Source organism: Aotus nancymaae, unplaced genomic scaffold (genome assembly GCF_030222135.1).
Source record: "Aotus nancymaae isolate 86718 unplaced genomic scaffold, 86718_ANA_hifiasm-v0.15.2.pri h1tg000057l, whole genome shotgun sequence".
Taxonomy (NCBI): domain Eukaryota; kingdom Metazoa; phylum Chordata; class Mammalia; order Primates; family Aotidae; genus Aotus; species Aotus nancymaae.
In genome coordinates this window covers 35,394,126-35,419,914 of record NW_026988471.1, presented here as the reverse complement: position 1 = coordinate 35,419,914, position 25,789 = coordinate 35,394,126, and the positions used below count along the sequence as shown (strand labels likewise).

At 39.9% G+C, this 25,789-nt stretch overlaps 1 protein-coding gene across 3 annotated transcripts in view; it reads left to right on the top strand.

The window, feature by feature from the left end:
* FEZ2 (fasciculation and elongation protein zeta 2) overlaps nt 1-25,789 on the top strand; it is a 123,659-nt gene that overhangs the window by 81,407 nt on the left and 16,463 nt on the right. For all 3 annotated transcript variants that reach the window (XM_012475420.2, XM_021674420.2, XM_021674419.2), the window contains exons 3-5: nt 2,121-2,237; nt 4,140-4,281; nt 6,995-7,263. In XM_012475420.2, the coding sequence (XP_012330843.1) occupies nt 2,121-2,237; nt 4,140-4,281; nt 6,995-7,263 (528 nt within the window). The remainder of the gene's footprint in view (nt 1-2,120; nt 2,238-4,139; nt 4,282-6,994; nt 7,264-25,789) is intronic.

The following is a 25,789-nucleotide window of genomic DNA, read 5'->3' as shown; positions in this document are numbered from 1 at the left end:
TAAGAAAGGATGTCTTCACTGTGCAGCAGCCTTCTTCAATGCAGGGGTGTGGGTGGACCCTGCAGTGCCGATGGGCCTTCTACCTGCCTGATGTTGGAAAGTCGACACGCCAGTGCTTCTTTCCTTGACTCTTCTCACCTGCAGGTTTCTTACTCTGTAGTCTGTGTTCACCTGCAAACTCCAGATGCTCGTGTTATGCAGACTAGGGAAGAAGTAGGGACCTAGCTCCACTCCATTTGTCCTCCGCTTTAGATATATATCCTCTGCATGGGTAAATAAAATTATTTTGCCAGGTAAAATTTTATCATTTTAGTTATATACTATGTAATAGAATGACATGGTGGCTTCTTACATAATCCTTGTTGCACATTTATTCTTAGGAAACTCAGTGTGTGCTAATCCTTCCTGAGGAATAGAGTTCTTTTTTTTGTTTTTTTTGAGACAGAGTCTCACACCATTGCCCTAGCTGGAGTGCAGTGGCGTGATCTCGGCTCACTGCAACCTCCGCCTCCTGGGTTCAAGTGATTCTCCCACCTCAGCCTCCCAAGTAGCTGGGATTGCAGGCACCTGCCACCATGCCCAGCTATTTATTTTTATTTTTAATAGAGACAGAGTTTCATTATATTGGCCAGGCTGGTCTCAAATTCCTGACCTCTTGATCCGCCCACTTTGGCCTCCCAAAGTGCTGGGATTACAGGCATGAGCCACCGCACCTGGCCTGGGGAATAGAGTTCTAATTTCAGTTCCATTCAACACTGGAATGGTCATGTCATGACAGATACGTAGATGATAGACAGAGGTTCACTTGTTCATTTCAATCTGCTGAGTTTTTTCAGGCAAGGTTTTTACTGTCAGTACTGGTGCTAAACTCTAAGTCGTTATTAAGGGGGCTGTTTATACTGGTATGGGCAGGGTTAAGGGAAGCTAACTAGGCGTGGTGCAATCCCCCAGGGCTGATAACAGAAACTGGTACTTTAGCAGTCCTGGGCATGAGGAGGTAAGGACAGGGGGAGATTACCAGAAACTGTTGAGATTGGCTATGTGGGAGAGGTCTGCTAACCAGAGCGATGGCTTTTGGTGAGGAGCCATAGTCAACAAGTGACAGCCTGACAGGGAGGAAGACAGCAGAATACATGCGCAGCCCTCACCATCCCACCCTCCAGTCTCCCAGTGTCTGCCAGTGGGGTTTAACCCATCTGGAAGCCAGACATCAAGAACATCCTTTGATGTCCTCCATAAAGGTGATCCTCCTGGAGCGCAGAGCAGGGTGGAAGATGGTGGTGAGGTGAGAGGTGAATTGCCAGCTCAGTTAGGTTTAAAGATGTTTTTGGAACCTAGGATTATTATTTTTTTGTTAAGAAGAAACGTGTGGGCTGGGCACAGTGGCTCACGCCTGTAATCCAGCACTTTGGGAGGCCAAGGCAAGTGGATCACCTGAGGTCAAGAGTTCTAGACCAACTTGACCAACATTGTGAAACCTTGTTTCTACTAAAAATACAAAAAAATTAGCCAGACATGGTGGCAACCGCCTGTAATCCCAGCTACATGAGAGACTGAGGCAGGAAAATTACTTGAACCTGGGAGGTGGAGGTTGCAGTGAGCTGAGACAGCGCCACTGCACTCCAGCCTGGGGGACGGGGCGAGACTCCATCTCAAAAAAAAAAGATATTAGCAGTTAGTTTGCAAGTAACTTTTATATTTTCTTTTGAATGTTAACGTCTACCAATCTTATTGTTTGTTGCTAAACTTGCTCCTATTCTCCCTTCAACTCACTGTAATTCTCTATGACTTGCTTACAAATACCATATTTTTTTTCTGCATATCTGTCAGCTTTTAAAGCAGTCTTCCCCATGGAAAAAAATAGCTAAGTTTGTATCTATCTCAGGCAATAGGGGATGTATGCAGCATCTTAGCAATTTCATATTTATTATACATTCTTCTCATTTCTGTTCAAGATGAACATGTACTCACTGCTTGGTACAGAGTGATTGTAATAATTTCTCCCTCTCAAGGGAACACTCTCAGTAGATGCTTTTCTCTGCAGCCTCCTTTACTCAGAGCTGTGAACTTTGTTTTGATCAGGATGTCCTGCTTTTAATGGTGGGCATTTTTGTTTTTAGGTAAGTGACAGTTTGCTCTTTGATACATCAGATGACGAGGAGCTGAGAGAGCAGCTGGATATGCACTCAATCATTGTCTCCTGTGTGAATGATGAACCCCTCTTCACGGCAGACCAGGTATAGAGGAGATACTTGTCAGTGCAAGGAAAAGAGACTCCAGAGCTGAAAAACGGCTTCTTATTATGACACTAAATAATGGCTGTTGGTTTACTTATCTTTCCTATTTTTTCTGGTTATACAGGCTTAATAGTTAACTCTTCCACAGGGAAAAGTAATGTCATCTGAAGCAGAAGGGATTATGTTAGTTGGGAAGATTTCCAGCATAGGCATTGTTGAAGTGTATAGCAAGTTACCAAGGAAGGGTTGTTGCTTAACCCCAAACCGGAAAAATATTGTGAATTTCCTTATTTCTTCAGATTTATCCAAATATGGAAAAACTGTGAAATATCTGTGTAGAAATTATTTAGTATCTTTAAAACTCTGGGTAAAAAGCATTAGCATGTGTTAAAGTACATATTGTGTGCCTCAGAAAGAAGTGAGCATTATTCCTGTGGAATGCTCTAATAAGGTCAACCCTGTATTCACTTAAAACCAGTCGAATCAGCTTTCTCATTTTCTGAATGCTCTTCCCACCTCTGTTGTATTGTTGAAATGTGATGCCAGAACTTCTTCCTGAAATAAAATGTTCCATGGCTACTCGGACTGTGAATTCTACCATACTCTATTTTTAGGCTGGAAAGACGAGGTCAGTAAGGAGATATATTATGGCAAACTTGGGAGGAGGACATTAAAAATTTACATTAAAATTGTGTTATTTGGATGCTCCTTAGTCATATTTGTGGTTGAATTGTTCTAGGCCTGGAAAGAATGCAGTGCTTAAAAAAGCAAGGTAATAGTAGGTTGGAGGGCTGTTTTGAGGTAGAGGGTAATCTCAGGATAGACATGACCTTGAGAATTCATTGTCCCCTCACTGACCTGCCTAATTCCTTAAACCCTCCCTGGTTTTAAGAGTTAGAATAACAGATTCTCTAGGAGCCCTGAGTAGCTCATTGTATCATATTATATTGCCTGTTTTGGAGACTCTTCTTATAATTGACATAATCCCATCTCCTTCACATTTGCCTTTGTTTTTCCTTGGTGGAAATGTTACCTGTTAAGCTTGTTAATTCATAAAGCATGGGAAATATGCTCATGATGTTTTGCTCCTTCATTTAATTGTATTTAATTTTTTTTTTAACTTTATGTCCTTCTTTTCTAACTATTAATTTTCCTGGCTTTCCTTTACATTTTTGCTGAGTTCTATATACTTCTCAACTTTTAGAATCTGGAACAGGCAAGATACTGTCGTAAGATTTGAGCAGCACTGCACTAGACAGTAGATCATTGTTTAAAGGCAAATGTATTTCTGAAGTTTTTCTGCTTTTCGTAGCATTTTTCTCTTTAGACTTCTACTTAAGTAATTTAAAAATATCCCTTTATTTTTCATTGAATTAATATATACAATTCTTTTTCTACTGTTAAAAGAATATTTTGCTGTCGTAAAGGTAATTTCTTGTTTACATATAGTTTTTTGTGCTTTTGTATTTTCTAAATTTTATGTCAGAATTTTGGATGAAATACCTTTACATTGAGGACTTGCATGTCTACGGTAAATTTTCTGTTATTTGCTTTCTTCTAACGATTACTTTATGTTCTGGTTCTGGTATGTCTGAAGTAAATTATCATGTGTTTGTGGCACCATTTCTTAGACTTTGCAAGACCTGGGAGGGCCTACTGAATCATGATGGACATAGTAAATCAAATTCTATTTAGGTTTGTGTTTAGTGTATTGTAATTTTTTCTTGATAAATGTTTGCTCCTATAATCAAAATTTTGATTATTCTGAATACCCACACCTGAAAACCATTGGTTAATGGAGAATTTAGTGCATTTCTACTCTGGGTGCCTTGGGTGAACGCCATGTTTCATATCATTTTCCTTTTGTATATTTGATTAACAGTTGTATGTATGTTTTTAAAGGTTATTGAAGAAATTGAAGAAATGATGCAGGAATCACCGGACCCAGAAGAAGATGAAACCCCTACACAGTCAGATCGGCTTTCAATGCTTTCCCAGGAAATTCAAACTCTTAAGAGGTCTAGTACCAGCAGTTATGAAGAGAGTAAGGGAGTCTGCTTAAATCAATGATTTCTGTGCTTTTCGTCTATATCAAATGTATAGTGTGATGTTCTCCAGAAAGCTTTGATTTCAGCCTCCTTCTGTTTGTGTCTATGTCCAAATTTAATCTTTTGCTTTTTTGAGATGGAGTTTTGCTCTTTTGCTCAGGATGGAGTGAAGTGGTGTGATCTTGGCTCAATGCAACCTCTGCCCCTGGGTTCAAGCGATTCTTCTGCCTCAGCTTCTTGAGTAGCTAGGATTACAGGTGCCTACCACCACGCCCAGCTAATTTTTGTATTTTTAGTAGAGATGGGGGTTTGCCATGTTGGCCAGGTTGGTCTCGAACTCCTGACCTCATGATCTGCCCACCTCTGCCTCCCAAAGTGCTGGGATTACAGGCGTGATCCACCGCGTCTGGCCCCACATTTTCTCTTATAAGGACAGCAATCATGTTGGATTCTATCCTAATGACCTTATTTTAACATGATTACCTCTTTAAAGACCATATCTCCAAATACTGTAACCTTCTGAGGTACTAGGGGTTAGAACACATGAATTTTGCAGAGGACACAATTGAGTCTCTAACAAACCTCATCATATTTGAAGTGTACAATCGATATTCAGTAATTATTTGTCAAACATAATTCCTGTCTATACAAATAGTCTTGTGTGTTACTATGAAGAATTTTGGGAACCATGGATCTGTTTGACGTATATGAGAATAATGAACTCTAGAAACTCTACAGTTGATTTCTGAATAACTGTAACCAGCCTGTGAAATGCCTGAGGCTAGTTGGAAGGTAGACATCTAATCATTGCCATACGACTGGTCCCCTCCTTGAATAGGCAGTGATGGGATCTGTGTCTGCTCAACCTGTGTTGTCACCTAGTTTTGTCTTTGTGGCATGCCCAGTCTGAAGCTTAGTTACCTATAGATCTTTGGATTTTATGGCTTCAACATACAGACAGTCAGACAGACCAAATTCTGTCAGATGGTCTGATTTGACCATGCTGCCATAGATATGAGTAAACAGTGTTGGGATCCTGACTCCCAAATACAGTCCTGTTACCTGATACAGATAGTAAAATCTGTATTGGTTTGCTAGTGCTGCCAGAACAAAGTACCGCAGCCTGGTTGGCTTAAACAACAGGAATTTATGTTCTCGTTGTTCTGGAGGCCAGAAGTCTGAGATCAAGGTGTTGGCAGGTTTGGTTTTTTTCAGAGGCCTCTCTCCTTGACATTCAGATGGCTGCCTTCTCCATATGTCTTCACGTGGTCTTTCTTCTGTGTCCTGATCACCCCATTTTATGAGAATACCAGTCATACTGGGTTAGGGCGCATCCTGATGTCTTCATTTAACCTTAATTTACCTTTTTAAAGACCCCATGTCCACATTCTGAGGTCCCGTGGGCTGGGACTTTAACAGTGTCCTGTCTCTCACAGGAGAAGTGCTGACAGAAGCCTGGAAGGGGTTTCAGGGAATATTGTTCCCTTTTGCCTTCCCAGTTGTATTAGTCCATTCTTGCACTGCTAAAAAGAAACGGCTGAAACTGTGTAATTTATACAAGGAAGTTTAATTTGCTAACTGTTCTGCAGGCTATACAGGAAGACTGGCAGCGTCTGCTTCTGGAAAGGCCTCAGGGAGCTTTTACTCAGGGTGGGAGGCAAAGCTGGAGCAGGCATCTTCTCATGGCTGGAGCAGGAGGAAGGGGGCGGGGGAGGTGCCACATACTTTTAAACAACCAGGTCTCATGAGAACTCTGTCATGAGAACAGCACCAGGGGATGGTACTAAACCATTAGAAATTGCCCTCATGACTGGACGCAGTGGCTCACGCCTGTAATCCCAGCACTTTGGGAGGCCGAGGCAGGTGGATTATGAGGTCAGGAGATCGAGACCATCTTGGCCAACATGGCAAAACCCCATCTCTACTAAAAATACAAAAATTAGCTGGGTGTGGTGGCATGCACTTGTAGTCCCAGCTACTGGGGAGGCTGAGGCAGGAGAATCTCTTGAACCCGGGAGGTGGAGGTTGCAGTGAGCTGAGATTACGCCATTACACTCCAGCCTGGGTGACAGAGTGAGACTCCATCTCAAAAAAAAAAAGATAAATAAATTGCCCTCATGATCCAATCACCTCCCGCCCCCACCTCCAACATTGAGGATTACATTTTCAACATGAGATTTGGGTGGGGACACAGATGCACCATATCACCAATTTTTTACAAAATTCACAGATCGGGGCATTTGTAATTAAATATGTATTCAGTTTAATTCTTTCAGATGAACTTCTTTCCTTTTCAGAGTTATCCCAGAACCCTGCCAAACGGCTTGCAGTTGCTGCTCAGCAGGTGGTTTCTGTACTTTCCCTCTGCTTTTGTGTTTTGTTCTTTTCTGTGTACAAGCTTTCACAGTCTTGACTGAAGTACTATTCCCAGAATGATTGATCTGCACCAGTAAAAACTTTTGTTAGACTTTCTTCTCAGCAAGCTGAGAAGTGACTCACCTGCCCACTTACCTCTACTCAGACCTGTCCTCCAGAAATTTAGAATTCTGAGAAGATCACAGATAGTCAATTTAATTGCTTGGAATATGATTTTTGTTCTTTGACATTTATTTCATAGGTATTTATTTGGTCATTGCTAGTGACTACTCTGTTTTGCATCCTTGAAACGTTTTTGTCTTAATATCTGCTGCATTTTGTTTTTGGTCCTAGGAGTAAAAAGGCTCTCAGTGTCTGAGTTAAATGAACTCCTGGAAGAGATTGAGACTGCCATTAAGGAGTACTCGGAGGAGCTGGTGCAGCAGTTGGCCTTACGAGATGAACTGGAGTTTGAAAAGGAAGTGAAAAACAGCTTTATTTCTGTTCTTATTGAAGTGCAAAACAAACAGAAAGAGCACAAAGAAACAGCAAAAAAGAAAAAGAAACTAAAAAATGGCAGCTCTCAAAATGGGAAGAATGAGAGAAGTCATATGCCTGGCACAGTAAGTGATGTTTTGCAGGAGGCCTCGAACACTGGAAACAGGTTCTGTGGTAGTCCCGGCCTCCCGGGCTGGTGGCAGGTGCAACAGGTTGTACGTAGGCAGGAGTGTTGCACTTCTAATCAGAGCCCAGTGGGATTTTATTCCAGAATACCATTGTGCTCAGCTTCCTCAGAAGGTTGTTTTCTTGACTAGGGTGAACGGGTTATCCGAATAATACTGAAATATTTAGGAGGAAAATAAGTGGAAGGAAGAGGGGTAAAAAAGGAGAATGTCTTGAAGAAAAGAAGCTTTAACAAGTGACCGTTTTTACTACATCAAAATGTGAATAGTGGTTATTTATATTTGGCAAGTATTTTTTTTTCTTATTTTTGCTGAACTCTTATGAGTTGTGTGATAAGAAATTGAAAGTTAGGGTTTTATTTAGAGGTAGCAGAACTCTGATCAAGGCACAGATTGATTTGTAAACAGATTCCTTCTGATTTTTCAGCAAGGTTGGAATACGAGAAGGCAAGTGACATCAGCCATTTGGCCTAGTATTTGGGAGACTAGAATATTACTGACTAATGAAAACAAGTTTAGAACATCTGAAACTTGTTTGACCCTGTGATGAGATTTTTTTTGTTTTCTGCTTTTTAAATTTTTCTTAAGTGGTCCTATAGACTTTAACCACTTGATCGAACTTCATTATAAACATTAACTGTTAATTCTATGAAATGCATTTCCTTATTGATCTTCTGGCTATGTCATTCTTCTGTGATCAGTTGAATTTGTATATTCCCACCTTGATTTTGTTTGTGTGTGAAGAATTGTTGGTTTTATTTTTAGAGTATAATGGTTGAGTAAAGGGATCTCTTTTTCTAAATGGAATATCTCTTTTAATTTGTGCTTTCAGTAACATAGTCTTACAAATCATAAACTAGCTATTGTGGCTTGTAATAATATGAATTCTGTCTTTAATAAAGTCTGATTCATTTTTCTAAAGAATACTTACCAGAGAAATAGATCTTATTAACTAGATGCTGATAGAATTCTAGAAATACAGTTCAAGGATGGTGGGCCACCAGTGAGCAGTTAACAATAGAGTCTTACCATGTAGCTCATTTATTATGCTGTTATTAGCCTATGAAAACATCCATTTTTTTAGTGTAATGTTCATTTGTATCTATTTAGAAAGGACGTCGTTTATACATTGACTTTGAAAACAGTTCTCAGATATCTATTATTTTTAAGAAATGGCAGTATTGTCTGAAGAGGTGTTTAGTCATTCCTAGTGAGTACTCTAAAAAAAAAACAACAACCCACATTTGTTTGAATATACAATCCTAGAAAATTAGCTTTAAAATAGGAGGGACACTATTTTGCATTTGCATCTCATGTTTTTAAAACTGGCACCCTTTAAATTGCCCTGTTATATAAGTGGGATTAAATAAAATGCTTAGTTAAAAAGTCACAGCATGGTTGGTAATTTCTGCCTATGTGCTTTTAGGGATTACATGTAAATCCTCCATTTATTGCTGTTAACACTTGGCTGAGAAGAGTAAATTTATCCCTAGAGGGGTTTAAAGGCTTCTTTTTGTAACTCCCATGTAAAAAGGGTTAGAGTAAATCCATTGTGTAATTTTACATGGCATTTATATTGAGAAATGGATTTGGCAAAGCAACAGTTAGGTCTTACTTCAGTCTTCATTGGTCTCGAAATAGATTCATAGTAACAGTAAATATTTTTCATAATAGTTGAACTTTTGAAGTTGCATCTTGCCTGATTTACAATTTGTATCAAAAATTTTAATCAGATCAGTAATGGCATGGCTAAGCTTGCGGTACCACTTTCCTGTACGCTTTTAAAGCCTAAAATGCGGCCGGGCGCGGTGGCTCATGCCTGTAATCCCAGCACTTTGGGAAGCCAAGGTGGGCAGATCACCTGAGATCAGGAGTTCAAGACCAACCTGGCCAACATAGCGAAACCCCATCTCTACTAAAAAATACGAAAATTAGCTGGGCGTGGTGGTGTGCGCCTGTAATCCCAGCTACTTGGGAGGCTGAGGCATGAGAATCGCTTGAACTTGAGAGGCAGAGGTTGCGGTGAGCTATCGTGCCTGGGTGACAGAGTGAGACTCTGTCTCAAAAAATAAAAATTAAAAAAGCCTAAAATGCCGGGGAAAGACCATCCTATCTGTGACACAAGTAGCCTGAAAGCGTGATTCTGAAAATAGTAGTAGGTTGCTCAAAAGAAACCCAAAATGCAGTGGCCAGTTGGATAAACAGATTCCAGGAGCTTTTACCGAACATTTTATGTCACATGCAGTTTGGCAAGACCTGGTCTCTATGAGTTTGCTATATCAGTGATAGTAATTATATCAGTGATAGTAATTTCTAAAAAATGCTGACCTCCTTAGAGTTGTCATGTGTTACCTGTTTTTCCAGTAACATCAGTCACTTTTTTTCCTACCTAAGATATTTTTGTTTTATTAGCAGGACTTGGAGTTTTTCATTAAGTATGGAATAGCTTCCTTCTGTTTTTCTTCATGTATGTTTCACTGAAGCCGTACATCAATTTGTAGTTGGCATACCCCTTTATCTAAAATTGTTACCTTGTTCTCTTTGGTCCAGAGATTCTCTAATGAAGTATTAGGGTGGGTAGAGAGCAGAGTTAAACTTCGTAGGTGTTGATTTTGGAGTCACATTAAATATTTGTTGTGGTGAAAAAAAATAGAGGGCATAGAGATGCTATTTAGAGCATTAGAAAATTTCATTAGATCATGAAAATACATGAAATATTACAGAAAATATTATAAAAGTGAAATATTATTTTGATTTGAGTTTTAGGTTTAAAATAACCATAAAGCTTTATGTTGGGTAAGATGAAACAACATTCATTCAGCAAGTATTTGTGGAGTGCCTCCTGTGCCAGGTGTTCTTCAAGATACAGTGGGCAGGATGGCTCATGACAGTCATTCTAGCACTTTGAGAGGCTGAGGTGGGAGGATCCCTTGAGCCCAGGAGTTTGAGACCAGATTGGGCAATATAGTGAGACCTTGTCTTTACAAAATAAAAATTGTAAAATTAGCCAGCTGTGGTGGCGTGCACCTGTAGTCTCAACTACTTGGGAGTCTGAGGTGGGAGGATTGCTTGAGCCCGGGAGGTTGAGGCTGCAGAGAGCCATGGTCACATGGTCACATCACTCCACTGCAGCCTGACCCTGTCTCAAAAAGAAAAACAAAAGACATAGTGGCGAATAGAATAGACAAGGCCCTTCTCATGCCTTCCTGGAGCTTATATTCTAATGAGGGAGAAAGGCAATAAACAAGGAAAAAATGAATAGATGATGGTATTTTAGTTAGTAAATAAAGGCCATGAAGAAAACCAGAGGCTGGGTGAAGCAGTAGATAGCAGTGCTATTGGGAAGCTGTTTTGGAGAGTGTCACTACATCACTGCTTCTCCTCATTGGCAAGGGAAGCTGCCTAGTCCCTTTCCAATTCTCAGTTTGGAGGGGAGATTGGGGTGTGGACCTCTTTGGAAAATGCAATTCAAGAGAGTGGAAGGCTTTATATTGGGTTAGAGAGTGGTTAAAGGGCACTGTCCGTTTATCACTGTGGTGACCTACGTGTATTTCTTTGTACTGACCATGCTGCTGCGAGTGATGCTTCTGTATATTCAACGCTTTTTTTCTGGAATCAAATTCCTTACCTGCTTCTCCTGTCCACTTGGGGGTTGGTTTTTTTTTCACTCATCCTTCAAAATCATGGCCAAGCATTGTCTTCGATTCTTAGAACCTTCATTGATGACTCTTTTTCCGATGCAGAGTTGACTCTCTCTCTTTCTTTGGGGATTAGTATTATTCCTCTTTATTATTTCTATTATCACTGCCATATCAGTTTGCAATTTTTTGTTTTAAGCCTGTTTTATTTCCCTAAGGATAAGAAATTTAACTTTACTTTCTTGGTATCCTTAGATCCAACCTTAGGTACCTAATATATGTCTGCTGAATGAAGGAATAAACGAAAGATAAAATGCAAAATGTATGTTTCTATCTTGAACCTTTCTGCCAGGTGTCATACCCATGAATGATGAATAGAATATTGACTAAGAGCTTTGGCTTAAGAGCTATGTTTGAATCTTAGTCCTGCCAATGTATACAGATGGCTTTGAATCTTGGAGAGATTAAATGAAATAATGTATGTAAGATTAGCAAACTCCATTAGTAAATGCTAATTATTACATATGTCCAACTGCCTACTTGGATATCTTGTAGGAGTGTGAAATTTACACTATGAAACCAAAGTTGTCATTCTAAAATTGAATTATTTTCTTTTTTCTTTTGGTTAGTGAAACTAATTTATCCGTTCGCTGAAACCAGTAGAATTTCCAGGTCAAAGAATATACATTTAAATGGCTTTAAATGACCAGGTTTCCAAATTATTCTGTAGAAATGTAGCCCGGTAAGAGTGTAAGAATGACCATTTTCCCACACCTCCCACCAACAGTGGATATTATGAGCTTTTTAATATACACTGATTACATAGGCAAACAGTGGGTCGGTCTGTCGATCATTTGTATTCTTTTATGAGTTGCCTATTATTTTTATATGCCTATTATGAGATGGTTTCATATTTATTTGTGTGAGGTTACATATACTTTTGATATTGAAGTACCACACTGTGTTGTAATCATTGGCTTAAACCTCTCTTCTGACAGAGTGCAAGCTCCTGAAAGGCTCATTCACATTGCTTTCCCAGCACCTCACCTACTTTCTTGTTCTTTACACATCACTTAATGCATGTTTGTTGAATTGAAACTTCAGTGTAAAGAAGATTGAATCCCAGAGGACTTAGATTTGTAGTATTGAATTACTGTTGTTCGATTGCAGATTTTTATTGGGGGAGCCAGGCTTCTGTTATATCAAACATTCACAGGTCATTGAATTTCAGTGGCAGTTCTCATGAATACAAGAATAGGTTGAACAACACCAGGTTATATTGTAATTTAGTAGTTGCTATTCATCTAGTGTTATCTGAAGTTGTATGGGCATTATGGCCTACCTGCTTAGCATCATAACTTAGTAAACTTATATGTACGAAAATGGAATACTTACTCTCTGAGCATCTAGTAATAAACCTTTGAATTGAATGTCTCACGTAAGGTTGCTTATGCTAAATCTTTATTGAGAAGATAGGAATCGATAGTCTTTTCTGTTTGCCATGATCACATCGAACTTTCAAGAGAGAATTTCTAGTATATTACATTCACCACCATCAAAAATGCATGACTGCCTCAGTTAACCCTGAAAAAGTTGATACTGAAAACTTTTGGGATATTAGAAATCAGTAACTAATGGTAGTGGAGAAAAGAAAATGTAAAAAGAATCACATTACCCTAATTTATTGCTTTGGGGGTTAGGGAGAGAATCGCTTAAGGACAGGGGAGAGCTAGGGTTTAGATGATATGTACTCTTTCTTGTATATATTTTCTTTCACAGATACATTGCTCCATTTTTGTGACTCAGCTCATATTATAATATGACTGATAGCCTTTATTTGGGGCTTCTGTTTAAAATAACATGGACCTGGCTTTTTCCCCCTTTCTTTTTAATTTGGAATTTTTTAACAGCATATTTGCTCAGATGACTTAGACCAGGCATTGTCAAGGCAGACTACTGTCCTAGGGCTAAATCGGCCCTTCACCTGTTTTATAAATAAAGTTTTACTGGAACACAGCTGTGTTCATTCATTTGTATATCATCTGTAGCCACTTTGGCTGTATGGACAGAGTTGAGTGGTTGCCACAGAGGCTGTGTGGCCCACAGAGCCTAAAATAATTAACGTCTGGCTCTTTACAGAAAAAGTTTGCCAATCTCTGATTTAGACTTAGTAAAATTAAAAAGTAGAAAAAAAAAGTTATGAACTCCAGTTAAGTGAGTTTGCAGAGATAAAAAGAGTACTGTAATGTGTCTAAAATTTGTATTTAAAAGGTTGTCTGGTTTTATCTTGAGATTATGTTGAGTTGTTCCTTTTCTTGGGGCCCCCTCAGCAGCAGCATCAGTTTTGCCCACAGACAGGGATACTTTGACCCACCAATATCCAAGCTATGTGGGGCAGCTTCTTACCTAACAGCAAACTTCTGGTGCCGTTTGTGTCTGAATCCCGGTAGCTAGAGAGCTAGCAGGTAGACCAGTGTTCTCTAGATATGGAGCAAACAAAGAAAAAAATGTTGGTAGTCCCTTGGGGATACTGTATTATACATAGTGATAAAATGTGGTTTTAAAAGAAGGTTCTAGGAGAAGTGAAAAAGGCACTGAGTTTTTTTCCCTTTATCCTTTTTTTTTTTTGAGATGGAGTCTCACTCAGCTGCCCAGGCTGGAGTGCAGTGGCGTGATCTTGGCTCACTGCAACCTCTGCCTCTCGAGTTCAGGCAATTCTCCTGCCTCAGCCTCCCGAGTAGCTGGGATTATAGGCGTGGGCCACCACACCCCGCTAATTTTTAAATTTTTTTTAGTAGAGATGAGGTTTTAACATATTGGCCAGGCTTGTCTCAAACTCCTGATCTCAGGTGATCCGCCCACCTCGGCCTCCCAAAGTGCTGGGATTACAGGAGTGAGCCACTGTGCCTAGCCTTTTTTCCCTTTAAGCAGTGGTGCTTGAGAGAATAAATTCTACCTGATATACGTTCTTTTTTTTTTTTTTTTGAGACAGAGTCTTGCTCTGTTTTCCAGACTGGAGTGCAGTGGTGCCATCTTGGCCCACTGCTGCCTCTGCCTCCTGGGTTTAAGTGATTCTCCTGCCTTATCCTCTGGCGTAACTGGGATTACAAGCGTGTGCCACCATGCCTGGCTAGTTTTTGTATTTTAGTAGTGACAGGGTTTCACCATGTTGGTCCGGCTAGTCTTGAACTCCTGGCCTCAAGCGATCTGCCTGCCTCCGCCTTCCAAAGTGCTGGGATTACAGGTGTGAGCAACTGTACCCAGCTCTGGTATACATTCTCGAATGTTAATATTGACATATTTTAACAATAATTTGTTGGTGATATTTGGTAATATCTTGCTGCATTTTCTTTAGTGCAAAGTGTTAACTAAAAATTACTATTAGCATGATGGAAGGTCATTGTAGGGTAGAGAGAAACTTGAATGTATAATGGTTATTATTTTAATAATTCAAACCTATGAATTATGAATCACTTTAGATAATGGAACAACTTTATGAAAGACAATATTACCTAGAGAACTATATGTCATCGTCAGCTTTTGATAGATTTTTATTATCTACTCCTTGTTTTCTGCAATGGTTTTTGGTGGTGGGCTGGTAATGGTGAACTTTCATGACCCAGCAGTTAATGTAGTAAAAATCAGGAGTCCATTCTTGGCCTCTTTATGTCTTGGAGAGATCATTGTTAATATAAACAAGTTGACATAAAAGCTGTAATATGCCAGGAAATTGTATTCTTATTGTATACAGTCATGTATACATCATGCTTCATGATGATCTTCCGTTCAGTCATGGACTGTATATAGATAGATGACAATGTCAGGATTATAATGCTGTATTTTTACTGTACTTTTTCTATGTTTAGCTACATTTAGATACAGAAATACTTACCATTGTGTTACCATTGTCTACGTGATTCAGTACAGTAACAGGCTGTACAGGTTTGTAGCCTAGGAGCGATAGACTATACCACATAGGCTAGGTATGTAGTAGGCTATACAATTACGTAGGTTTTGTGTTCTTGTGTCAGTTTGCTGAGAATGATGGTTTCCAGGTTCATCCATGTCCCTACAAAAGACATGAACTCATCGTTTTTGATGGCTGCATAATATTCCATGATGTATATGTGCCACATTTTTCCTGTCCAGTCTATCATCGATGGGCATTTGGGTTGGTTCCAGGCCTTTGCTATTGTAAACTGTGCTGCAATGAACATTCGTGTGCATGTGTCCTTATAGTAGAACGATTTATAATCCTTTGGATATATACCCAGTAATGGGATTGCTGGGTCAAATGGAATTTCTATTTCTAAGTCCTTGAGGAATCGCCACACTGTCTTCCACAATGGTTGAACTAATTTACACTCCCACCAACAGTGTAAAAGTGTTCCTATTTCTCCACATCCTCTCCAGCATCCGTTGTCTCCAGATTTTTTAATGATCGCCATTCTAACTGGCGTGAGATGGTATCTCAATGTAGTTTTGATTTGCATTTCTCTAATGACCAGTGATGATGAGCATTTTTTCATGTTTGTTGGCCTCATGTATGTCTTCTTTTGTAAAGTATCTATTCATATCCTTCGCCCACTTTTGAATGGGCTTGTTTGTTTTTTTCTTGTAAATCTGTTTTAGTTCTTTGTAAATTCTGGATATCAGCCCTTTGTCAGATGGGTGAACTGCAAAAATTTTTTCCCATTCTCTTGGTTGCCGATTCACTCTAATGACTGTTTCTTTTGCCGTGCAGAAGCTGTGGAGTTTGATTAGGTCCCATTTGTCTATTTTGGCTTTTGTTGCCAATGCTTTTGGTGTTTTGGTTATGAAGTCCTTGCCTATGCCTATGTCCTGAATGGTTTTGCCTAGATTTTCTTCTAGGGTTTTTATGCTGTTAGGTCTTATGTTTAAGTCTTTAATCCATCTGGAGTTAATTTTAGTGTAAGGTGTCAGGAAGGGGTTCAGTTTCTGCTTTCTGCACATGGCTAGTCAGTTTTCCCAACACCATTTATTAAACAGGGAATCCTTTCCCCATTGCTTGTTTTTGTCAGGTTTGTCAAAGATCAGATGGTTGTAGATATGTTGTGTTGCCTCTGAGGCCTCTGTTCTGTTCCATTGGTCTATAACTCTGTTTTGGTACCAGTACCATGCTGTTTTGATTACTGTAGCCTTGTAGTATAGTTTGAAGTCCAGTAGTGTGATGTCTCCCGCTTTGTTCTTTTTGCTTAGAATTGACTTGGCTATGCGGGCTCTCTTTTGGTTCCATATGAAATTTAAGGTGGTTTTTTCCAGTTCTGTGAAGAAGGTCATTGGTAGCTTGATGGGGATAGCATTGAATCTGTAAATTACTTTGGGCAGTATGGCCATTTTCACGATATTGATTCTTCCTAACCATGAACATGGAATGTTTTTCCATCTGTTTGTGTACTCTCTTATTTCGTTGAGCGGTGGTTTGTAGTTCTCCTTGAAGAGGTCCTTTATGTTCCTTGTTAGTTGTATTCCTAGGTATTTTATTCTCTTTGTAGCAATTGTGAATGGCAGTTCGGTCTTGATTTGGCTCTCTCGAAGTCTGTTATTGGTGTATAGGAATGCTTGTGATTTTTGCACATTGATTTTGTATCCTGAGATTTTGCTGAAGTTGCTTATCAGTTTCAGGAGCTTTTGGGCTGAGATGATGGGGTCTTCTAGATATACAATCATGTCGTCTGCAAATAGAGACAATTTGACTTCCTCCTTTCCTATTTGAATACCCTTTATTTCTTTTTCTTGCCCAATTGCTTGGCTAGAACTTCCAATACTATATTGAATAGGAGTGGTGAGAGAGGGCATCCTTGTCTAGTGCCAGATTTCAAAGGGAATGCTTCCAGTTTTGCCCATTCAGTATGATATTGGCTGTTGGTTTGTCGTAAATAGCATTTATTATTTTGAGATACATTCCATCAATACCTAGTTTATTGAGGGTTTTTAGCATAAAGGGCTGTTGAATTTTGTCAAAGGCCTTCTCTGCATCAATTGAGATAATCATGTGGTTTTTGTCTTTGGTTCTGTTTATGTGGTGAATTACGTTTATAGACTTGCGTATGTTGAACCAACCTTGCAACCCCAGGATGAATCCTACTTGATCATGGTGGATAAGCTTTTTGATGTGCTGTTGCAATAGGCTTGCCAGTATTTTATTGAAGATATTGGCCTGAAGTTTTCTTTTCTTGTTGAGTCTCTGCCTGGTTTTGGTATCAGGATGATGTTTGTCTCATAAAATGATTTGGGAAGGATTCCCTCTTTTTGGATTATTTGGAATACTTTCAGAAGGAATGGTACCAGTTCCTCTTTGTATGTCTGGTAGAATTCAGCTGTGAACCCGTCTGGACCTGGGGTTTTTTTGGGTGGTAGACTCTTAATTGCTGCATCGACTTCAGACCTTGTTATTGGTCTATTCAGGGTTTCGACTTCTTCCTGGTTTAGGCTTGGGAGGAGGCAAGTGTCCAGGAATTTATCCATTTCTTCCAGGTTTTCTAGTTTATGTGCATAGAGTTGTTTGTAATAATCTCTGATGATGGCTTGAATTTCTGTGGAATCTGTGGTGATATTCCCTTTATCGTTTTTATTGCATCTATTTGGTTATTCTCTCTTTTCTTTTTTATCAATCTCGCTAGTGGTCTATTTTGTTGATGTTTTCGAAAAACCAGCTCCTGGATTTTTTGATTTTTTTGAAGGGTTTTTTGTGTCTCTATCTCCATCAGTTCTGCTCTGCTCTTAGTTATTTCTTGTCTTCTGCTAGGTTTTGAGTTTTTTTGATCTTGCTCTTCTAGCTCTTTCAATTTTGATGATAGGGTGTCAAGTTTAGATCTCTCCTTGCTTCTCTTGTGGGCACTTGTTGCTGTATATTTTCCTCCAGAGACTGCTTTAAATGTGTCCCAGAGATTCTGGTATGTTGTGTCTTCGTTCTCGTTGGTTTCGAAGAACATCTTTATTTCTGCCTTCATTTCATTGTTTATCCAGTCAACATTCAAGAGCCAGTTGTTCAGTTTCCATGAAGCTGTGCGGTTCTGAGTTAGTTTCTGAATTCTGAGTTCTAACTGCATTGCACTGTGGTCTGAGAGACTGTTTGTTATGATTTCTGTTCTTTTGCGTTTGCTGAGGAGTGATTTACTTCCAATTATGTGGTCCATTTTAGAGTAGGTGTGATGTGGTGCTGAGAAGAATGTATATTCTGTGGATTTGTGGCGGGGAGTTCTGTAAATGTCTATTAGGTTTGCTTGTTCCAGGTCTGAGTTCAAGTCCTGGATATCCTCATTAATTTTCTGTCTCATTGATCTGTCTAATATTGACAATGGGGTGTTAACGTCTCCCACTATTATTGCGTGGGAGTCTAAGTCTCTTTGTAAGTCATTAAGAACTTGCCTTATGTATCTGGGTGCTCCTGTATTAGGTTCATATATATTTAGGATCGTTAGCTCTTCTTTTTGCATTGATCCTTTTACCATTATGTAATGTCCTTCTTTGTCTCTTATGATCTTTGTTGCTTTAAAATCTATTTTATCAGAGACAAGAATTACAACTCCTGCTTTTTTTTGCTCTCCATTTACTTGGTAAATCTTCCTCCATCCCTTTATTTTGAGTCTTTGTATATCCTTGCATGTGAGATGGGTTTCCTGGATACAGCACACTGATGGGTTTTGGCTTTTTATCCAATTTGCCAGTCTGTGTCTTTTGATGGGGGCATTTAGTCCATTTACATTTGGGGTTAATATTGTTATGTGTGAATTTGATCCTGCCATTTTGATGCTAGCCGGCTGTTTAGCCCGTTAATTGATGCAGATTCTTCATTGTGTTGATGCTGTTTACCATTTGGTATGTTTTTGGAGTGGCTGGTACTGGTTGTTCCTTTCTATGTGTAGTGCCTCTTTCAGGAGCTCTTGTAAAGCAGGCCTGGTGGTGATGAAATCTCTGAATACTTGCTTCTTTGCAAAGGATTTTATTTTTCCTTCACTTATGAAGCTTAGTTTGGCTGGATATGAAATTCTGAGTTGAAAGTTCTTTTCTTTAAGGATGTTGAATATTGGCCCCCACTCTCTTCTGGCTTGTAGGGTTTCTGCTGAGAGATCTGCAGTGAGTCTGATGGGCTTCCCTTTGTAGGTAAACCAACCTTTCTCTCTGGCTGCCCTTAGTATTTTCTCCTTCATTTCAACCCTGGTGAATCTGACGATTATGTGCCTTGGGGTTGCTCTTCTTGAGGAATATCTTTGTGGTGTTCTCTGTATTTCCTGGACTTGAATATTGGCCTGCCTTGCTAGGTTGGGGAAGTTTTCCTGGATAATATCCTGAAAAGTATTTTCCAGCTTGGATTCATTCTCTTCGTCACATTCAGGTACACCTATCAAACGTAGATTAGGTCTTTTCACATAGTCCCATATTTCTTGTTGACTTTGTTCATTCCTTTTTACCCTTTTTTCTCTAATCTTGCCTTCTCTTTTTATTTCATTGAGTTGATGTTCGACCTCTGATATCCTTTCTTCTGCTTGGTCAGTTCGGCTGTTGAAACATGCGCGTGGTTTGCAAAGTTCTCGTGTTGTGTTTTTCAGCTCCATCAGTTCACTTATATTCCTCTGTAAGTTGTCCATTCTCGTTAGCATTTCATCAGATCTTTTTTCAAGGTTCTTAGTTTCTTTGCATTGGGTTAGAAGATGTTCTTTTAGCTCACAGAATTATCTTATTACCCACCTGCTGAAGCCTGATTCTGACATTTCATCACACTCATTCTCCATCCAGCTTTGTTCCCTTGCTGGTGAGGAGTTGTGATCCCTTTTAGGAGGAGAGGTGTTCTGGTTTTGGGTATTTTCATCCTTTTTGTGCTGGTTTCTTCCCATTTTTGTGGATTTATCCACCTATCGTCTTTGTAGTTGCTGACTTTCAGATTGGGTCTCTGAGTGGATGTCCTGTTAGTTGATGATGAAGTTATTTCTGTTTCTTAGTTTTCCTTCTAACAGTCTGGCCCCTCTGCTGTAGGACTTCTGAGGTCCACTCCAGGCCCTGCTTGCCTGGTGATCACCTGCAGCAGCTGCAGAACAGTAAGGGTTGCTACCAGTTTCTTCTTCTGCTATCTTTGTCCCAGAAGGATACCCGCCAAATGTCAGTCTGAGCTCTTCTTTATGAGTTGACTCTTTGTATATACAGGGGTCAGGGAGCTGCTTGAGGAGACAGTCTGTCTTTTATAGGAGCTCAAGTGTTGAGCTGTGAGCTCTGTTGTTCATTCAGAGCTGCTGGGCAGGTATAAGTCTGCTGCAGCAGAACTCATAAACCCCTTTTTTTCCCCAGGTGTTCTGTCCCGGGGAGTTAGGGCTTTATTTATGAGTTTCCGTTGTGCTGCTGCCTTTTTTTTTCAGGGCTGGCCTGCCCAGCAAGGAGGCAGCCTAGTCACTGTCTGCCTGCAGAGGCTTTGCTGAGCTGCTGTGGGCTCCACCCAGCTGCCGTGTGAACTTCCCTCCAGTCCTGTTTATATGGGTGTAGTTAGAAGTGCCTCGGCAATGGTGGCCCATCTCTGTAATTGCGGACTCTCTCTGTAATGGTGGGTTGCCGCAGCAATGGCGGGTTGCCTCAGCAACAGCGGGCTGCCTCCGCAATGGCGGAGTACCTCCATAGTGGTGGAGTGCCTTGGTAATGGTGGATGCCCCTACCCTACAGAGCTGGACCATCCCGGGTTCAGCTGTGCTTGCTGTGAAACTCTCAACCCAGAGTGTTTCCAACTGCTGTTTTTTTTTTTTTTTGTGGGGGTGGGACCAGCCAAGCCTGATCACCTGGCTCCCTGCCTCAGAGCCTTTTTTTTTTTAGTTGGATGGTTGACTCTCTCCCAAGTGTTCCAGTTGCCTGTTGAAAAGGCACTGGGATCTGTGTGATTTCCCATGCGGCGACCCACTGCGCCGGCTAAAACAGCGGTGCTGAGATTCGTGGCGCTTTTTTGCCCGGGAATCTCCTGGCCTGGCTCCCTGTTTCAGTCCCCTTTTTTTGTTAATCAGATGAATGGGCGACTCTGCCTTCCCAGAGCTCCACTCGCCAGCTAAAAGGGGACTCAGTCCCGTTTACTCTGCACTGGGAACCGCTGTGCTGGGGCGCCGGCAAAACAGCTGCGCTGGCCAAAACAGCCGTGCTGGTGACCCGTGGGGCTTCTCCACCTGGGAATCTCCTGGTCTGTGGGCAATAAAAATCTGTCTGGAAATGCAGTGTCCACTCACCCTCTGCACTTTCACTGGGAGCTGCAATCCTGAGCTGCTCCTAACCGGCCATCTTGGATCTTCTCCTACTTTTACATCTGAAATAATATCTTGGCCAGGTGCAATGGCTCACACCTGTAACCCCAGCACTTTGGTAGGCCGAGGCAGACAGATCACAAGGTCAAGAGATTGAGACTATCCTAGCCAACATGGTGAAACCCTGTCTCTACTTAAAATATAAAAATTAGCTGGGCATGGTGGCATGCTCCTGCAGTCCCAGGTGCTTGGGAGGCTGAGGCAGGAGAATCACTGAACCCGGGAGGTAGAGGTTGCAGTGAACCAAGATTGCACCACTGCACCCCAGACTGGCGACAGAGTAAGACTCTGTCTCAAAAAAAAAAAAAAAAAAAAAAAAAAAAAATCTCTCTCTCTCTCTCTCTCTTAACTATTTGAATATTTTTACTTTGTAAATTTTTTATACTTGTTTCCTCATGTTTTATATTTTGGTTATTTTTAACTTATTAAAAATTAAAACTGCTGTTTTATAAATTAATGTTTGAAATTCATATTCAAGCTATTTAAAATGATGTGATTTATAAGGAACAATATGTTTTAATTTTGCTTTTTTTTTTGAAACTCTTGAGTTTAAAGAATATTAATGAAGTAAGAGTAGATTAAAATAAGAGTAAAAAATACATGAAAAGAATTCTTTAATTGCTTTTTCCAACCTTTTTTCTGACATTGAGCTTTAATATTGAGATTTTTAAATGATTTCCTGGCCGGTTAGAAATCTGTACCAGTCGGTGTCAGGTGAGGCTGAGAAAAAAGTTTGGTAGCAAGAATCACATAAATTTCCTGGGTTCTTTGTTTGTCTTGCTTTTCCCTGTCTTGGATCTTGCTTTCTGTGAAATTGGTTGAACTGGTGAATACGCTGTGTGGAATAAGCTGATATGTTTAGGATGCCAAAGAAGAACTAACAGACTACATCACTGTATCTGATTCTTTTTGCTTTTATGTAGCATAGTGTTCTCTAGCTCTTTTCTTTTTATTGTTCAGAAAGACTGAATTATCTAAGTGTTAACTTGTTTTCTGTTTAGGCTTTTTGGCTGATTCTGTATTTCATGATAGATAGTCATGTCTCTTCCTTATGTTGTTTTCAGTTCTTTCAGCTAGGAACTATAATCAAGGATTTATTATTTCTCAGCTACAATTTTATTTATATTAGAAGAACTTGAAATGCTATTTTTGCTGTTCTGGAGAAAAGTAGAAATGTGTGGTTATTTCTCTTTGGGAGTTGTATCTAAAATATTAGTCTAGCCTTTTTGTTTTAAGGAATTATAGCCAGTACTTTTTTGAATATTTGTATTTGCTGAGCACTTTACTAGGTGCTTGCATGGATTATTTCATGTAACTTTTACAACAACCATATAAAGCTATTATTGTTATTATTTCCATTTCATAAATGAGTAAACAAAAGCTTAACAGAGGCCTTAGCTCACAGAACCAGCATGCATTGGAATGAGGATGCGGAGTTATATAGAGGTGGGTGGAAGGATCCTTGGATTGAATTTTCCTCTTCTGAGCTTTGCAAGCATGTTTGTAAATCGGCCCATTTCTTTGTCTTTCAGATTTTTGTGAATTTAAAAAAAATCTATATCCTATTTACACATTGTTGCTCATGGTTTTGTCTGAGAAAAGTTTCCAGATAAGGTCTGATTTTGAGACTTTTAATACGTACTTACACTAGGGAAGGAAACAACCACGAGGCAGTTGTGAATATTCTTGTTGTTGAAGCTGTGTATTGAATGCCGTCTTCCTCCGTCCTTGCCACGTTACTTTGGCATTTGTCAGTAGTGAGGGCAACAATCAAGTAAATACTGTAATGCTTAATCATTTTCCTTCTCATAAGTAGGCTCCTATCAAAAATTCCATTCCGAGAGGGGGCGTTTTATAGCACTTTTAACTCCTTCCTAAAGATGTAGTGGGAAATGGATGAATCAATTACAAAATACTTTTAGACTCAGAATTCTCCCCAGCTCTTCACTTTGAATTTGAATATTTGGATTCTTTATTTCAAACTTGGAAATGGTAGATTAAATAGAGGGAGGATTGGGTTTTCTGACATACCTAATTATTGCAGTTATTTAAATTAAACTGTAACACATCTTTTTTTCTTTTCTTTTAAAAAATTATTTATGTAGTAACACATCTTTAGTGTCTTTCATTTCTTTCAGCATTCATAAACCTGAGACATGTCTGTGGTACTTTAACCTTGAGAAATGTTAACAAAGAAATGCTTCCCTCCCTTCCTCCCCATACTTTCTCTCCCTCCTTCTCGGTCTCCCTCCTCCCCTAGCCCTTCTGTCTCTCCCTCTCCTGTCCTCCTACTTATAAAATTTAAGCATAGAGAAAGTCTTCCCTCTGGCCCAGTTAAGCACCATAAGCACCTAATAATACCGCATCTGCTCTCAAGGTTGTAAATGTAGTGTTTCTAAATGAGGTGACGTTTACTAAAAGTAAATTTAATCTGCCTCTGAGGTTTTATCTTTTTAAAATTCATTTTGCCTTCCAAAGGGTGTATTATTTTTTGGAATTTACAGGGCAGCTGTAAAACAGAATGCACAGTGTGCTCTACACAGCTCGTTTCCCATTTCTTCCTGGTCTCACTGCCCTGGTCTGTCTTTCCCTTTATCCTTCTAGTTCACTAATCTTCTACTTGCTGCTTTTTGATTATCCTAGGGGTTTGATATTTCTTAGTCACTCCATTGTTTTATAAACCATGCCAACAAGATTATTTCATCAATCTTGTGTTACTTTCCTGGACTAGATTCTTCATGGACTTTTCCAGGACTCCGTTGTTCACTCTTCTGACAAATAACTTCATGTTCTGTCATGTCATCTTTACTCTGTTCACACTCAACTTATTTTGGCTTTTTTTTTTTTTTCTCTCCTGCAAGAAGTCAAGACACCTCATGATATGGTGGAAAGATCACAGGCTCGAAGGCTTTTGGGATCTGGTATTAGGAGTGTCACAACTTTAGCTTACGAGATGCTTATAAATGCCTGCTATGGCCCAGGCACTGTGCAAGCTTCGGGGAGGGAGAGATGCATAAGACCTGATCTCTCCCTTTAGAATGTAATCATTTCCTCATTAGAAAATGAAGCCATTGGACTCTGAATGTATCATCTGGCTATTCAGTTCTGCCATTCTGGAGCACTCATTTAGTTCTATAGAGTGTGTGTGTGTGTGTGTGTGTGTCTATGCATATGTATGTGTTTTTAATTTGCTTTCTTAAAAATATTGGATCTTTTTGGCTAAATTCACAGATTCATAGGATTTACAAATAAGAAGACGTTTAAAGTTAATATTATTTAATCCTCTGTTTTACAGGTGAGGAAACAGGCCTTAGCAGTTAAGTGACTATCCTCCTTCCTGTACCACAATTAGTGGCAAAGCTGGGAAAGAACCCAGATCTCCGATTTCTAATTCACCACTTTTCGGTCCAAGTTGACTCTTCAAAAATTTTCTGATTCTAAGACTTTTGCCCTAGATGTGATTCCTGCTTTTATACAAAAATCTGGAAGTATCCCACTGGTATTGGTAATAATTGCTATAGCATTTTGCAGGTTAAGTCACTGAGTATCAGTCAAATGCCTCTTACATACTGAAGTCTGGTTTTTGCTTTTTGGAGTATATGAAAGGAGTATCTGACATTTTCTCTGTCCTTAAGGATTTTGAGAACCGAGTTGAATTTATGAAAAATTAACCAGAATTTTCATTTTTATTTATTGTTTCTCTTTAGATCTTGTGCCCTCCCTGTTAAAAATATCTTCATTACTTTTCTTATACTACTATTAGGCAAACATTAATTGATCCACAGTTGTGTCCCCGGCATGGGTGTTAAGGATGTAGAGTCAGTTTCAGCTTTCCTGGGATGTGCTGCCCATGGGATGCAGATCAAGATGATGAACCATCCAATGAGCTTTAGTGCGGTGATTCTCAACCAGCCAGTTTTGCCTCCCACGGGACATGAGTCAATGTCTGGAAACCTTTGTTGTTGTCACAACTGGGCCGGGTGGGGAAGGATGGGAGTGGTACTGCTGGCATCCTGGGGCACAGAGACTGGAGGTGCTGGTAGAGATCCCGCCCCAGTGCACTGACCCCCGTGACAAGAAGGGCCTGACCAGAAATGTCAGTAGTGTCAATGCTGAGAAACCTAGGTATAGCGTGTGATAATTGCTGTATTCAAAACAACTACCACGTTTTTAGTGTGTTCTGAGCCTGGCTCTGTTCTGTGGTCAAGGTGTACATATATTACTATTGCTCCTAGCTAGGTTTAGGGGTCTGGGAAGGCTGAGTTGCACCCTGAGGTCAGGTAGAAGGTGGTGTGTGCAACCACTTGGAGGTAACAATTAGGGATATCTGGGGAAATGCAGGCTGCTCATGATGGTGAAAGCTAGAAGGGGAGGGAGCAAGAAACTCAAGAAGAGGCTATGGAAATTCGAGAGTGGAAGCTGGAAAATGGATGGCGGTGTACAACATTCTGAGGCACTTGGTTTTTGTTTAAAGGCTGTAGAAAACCAAAAATGGGTTTTAGGTTGGGTAGTTACATGTTTGGGTTTGTCTTT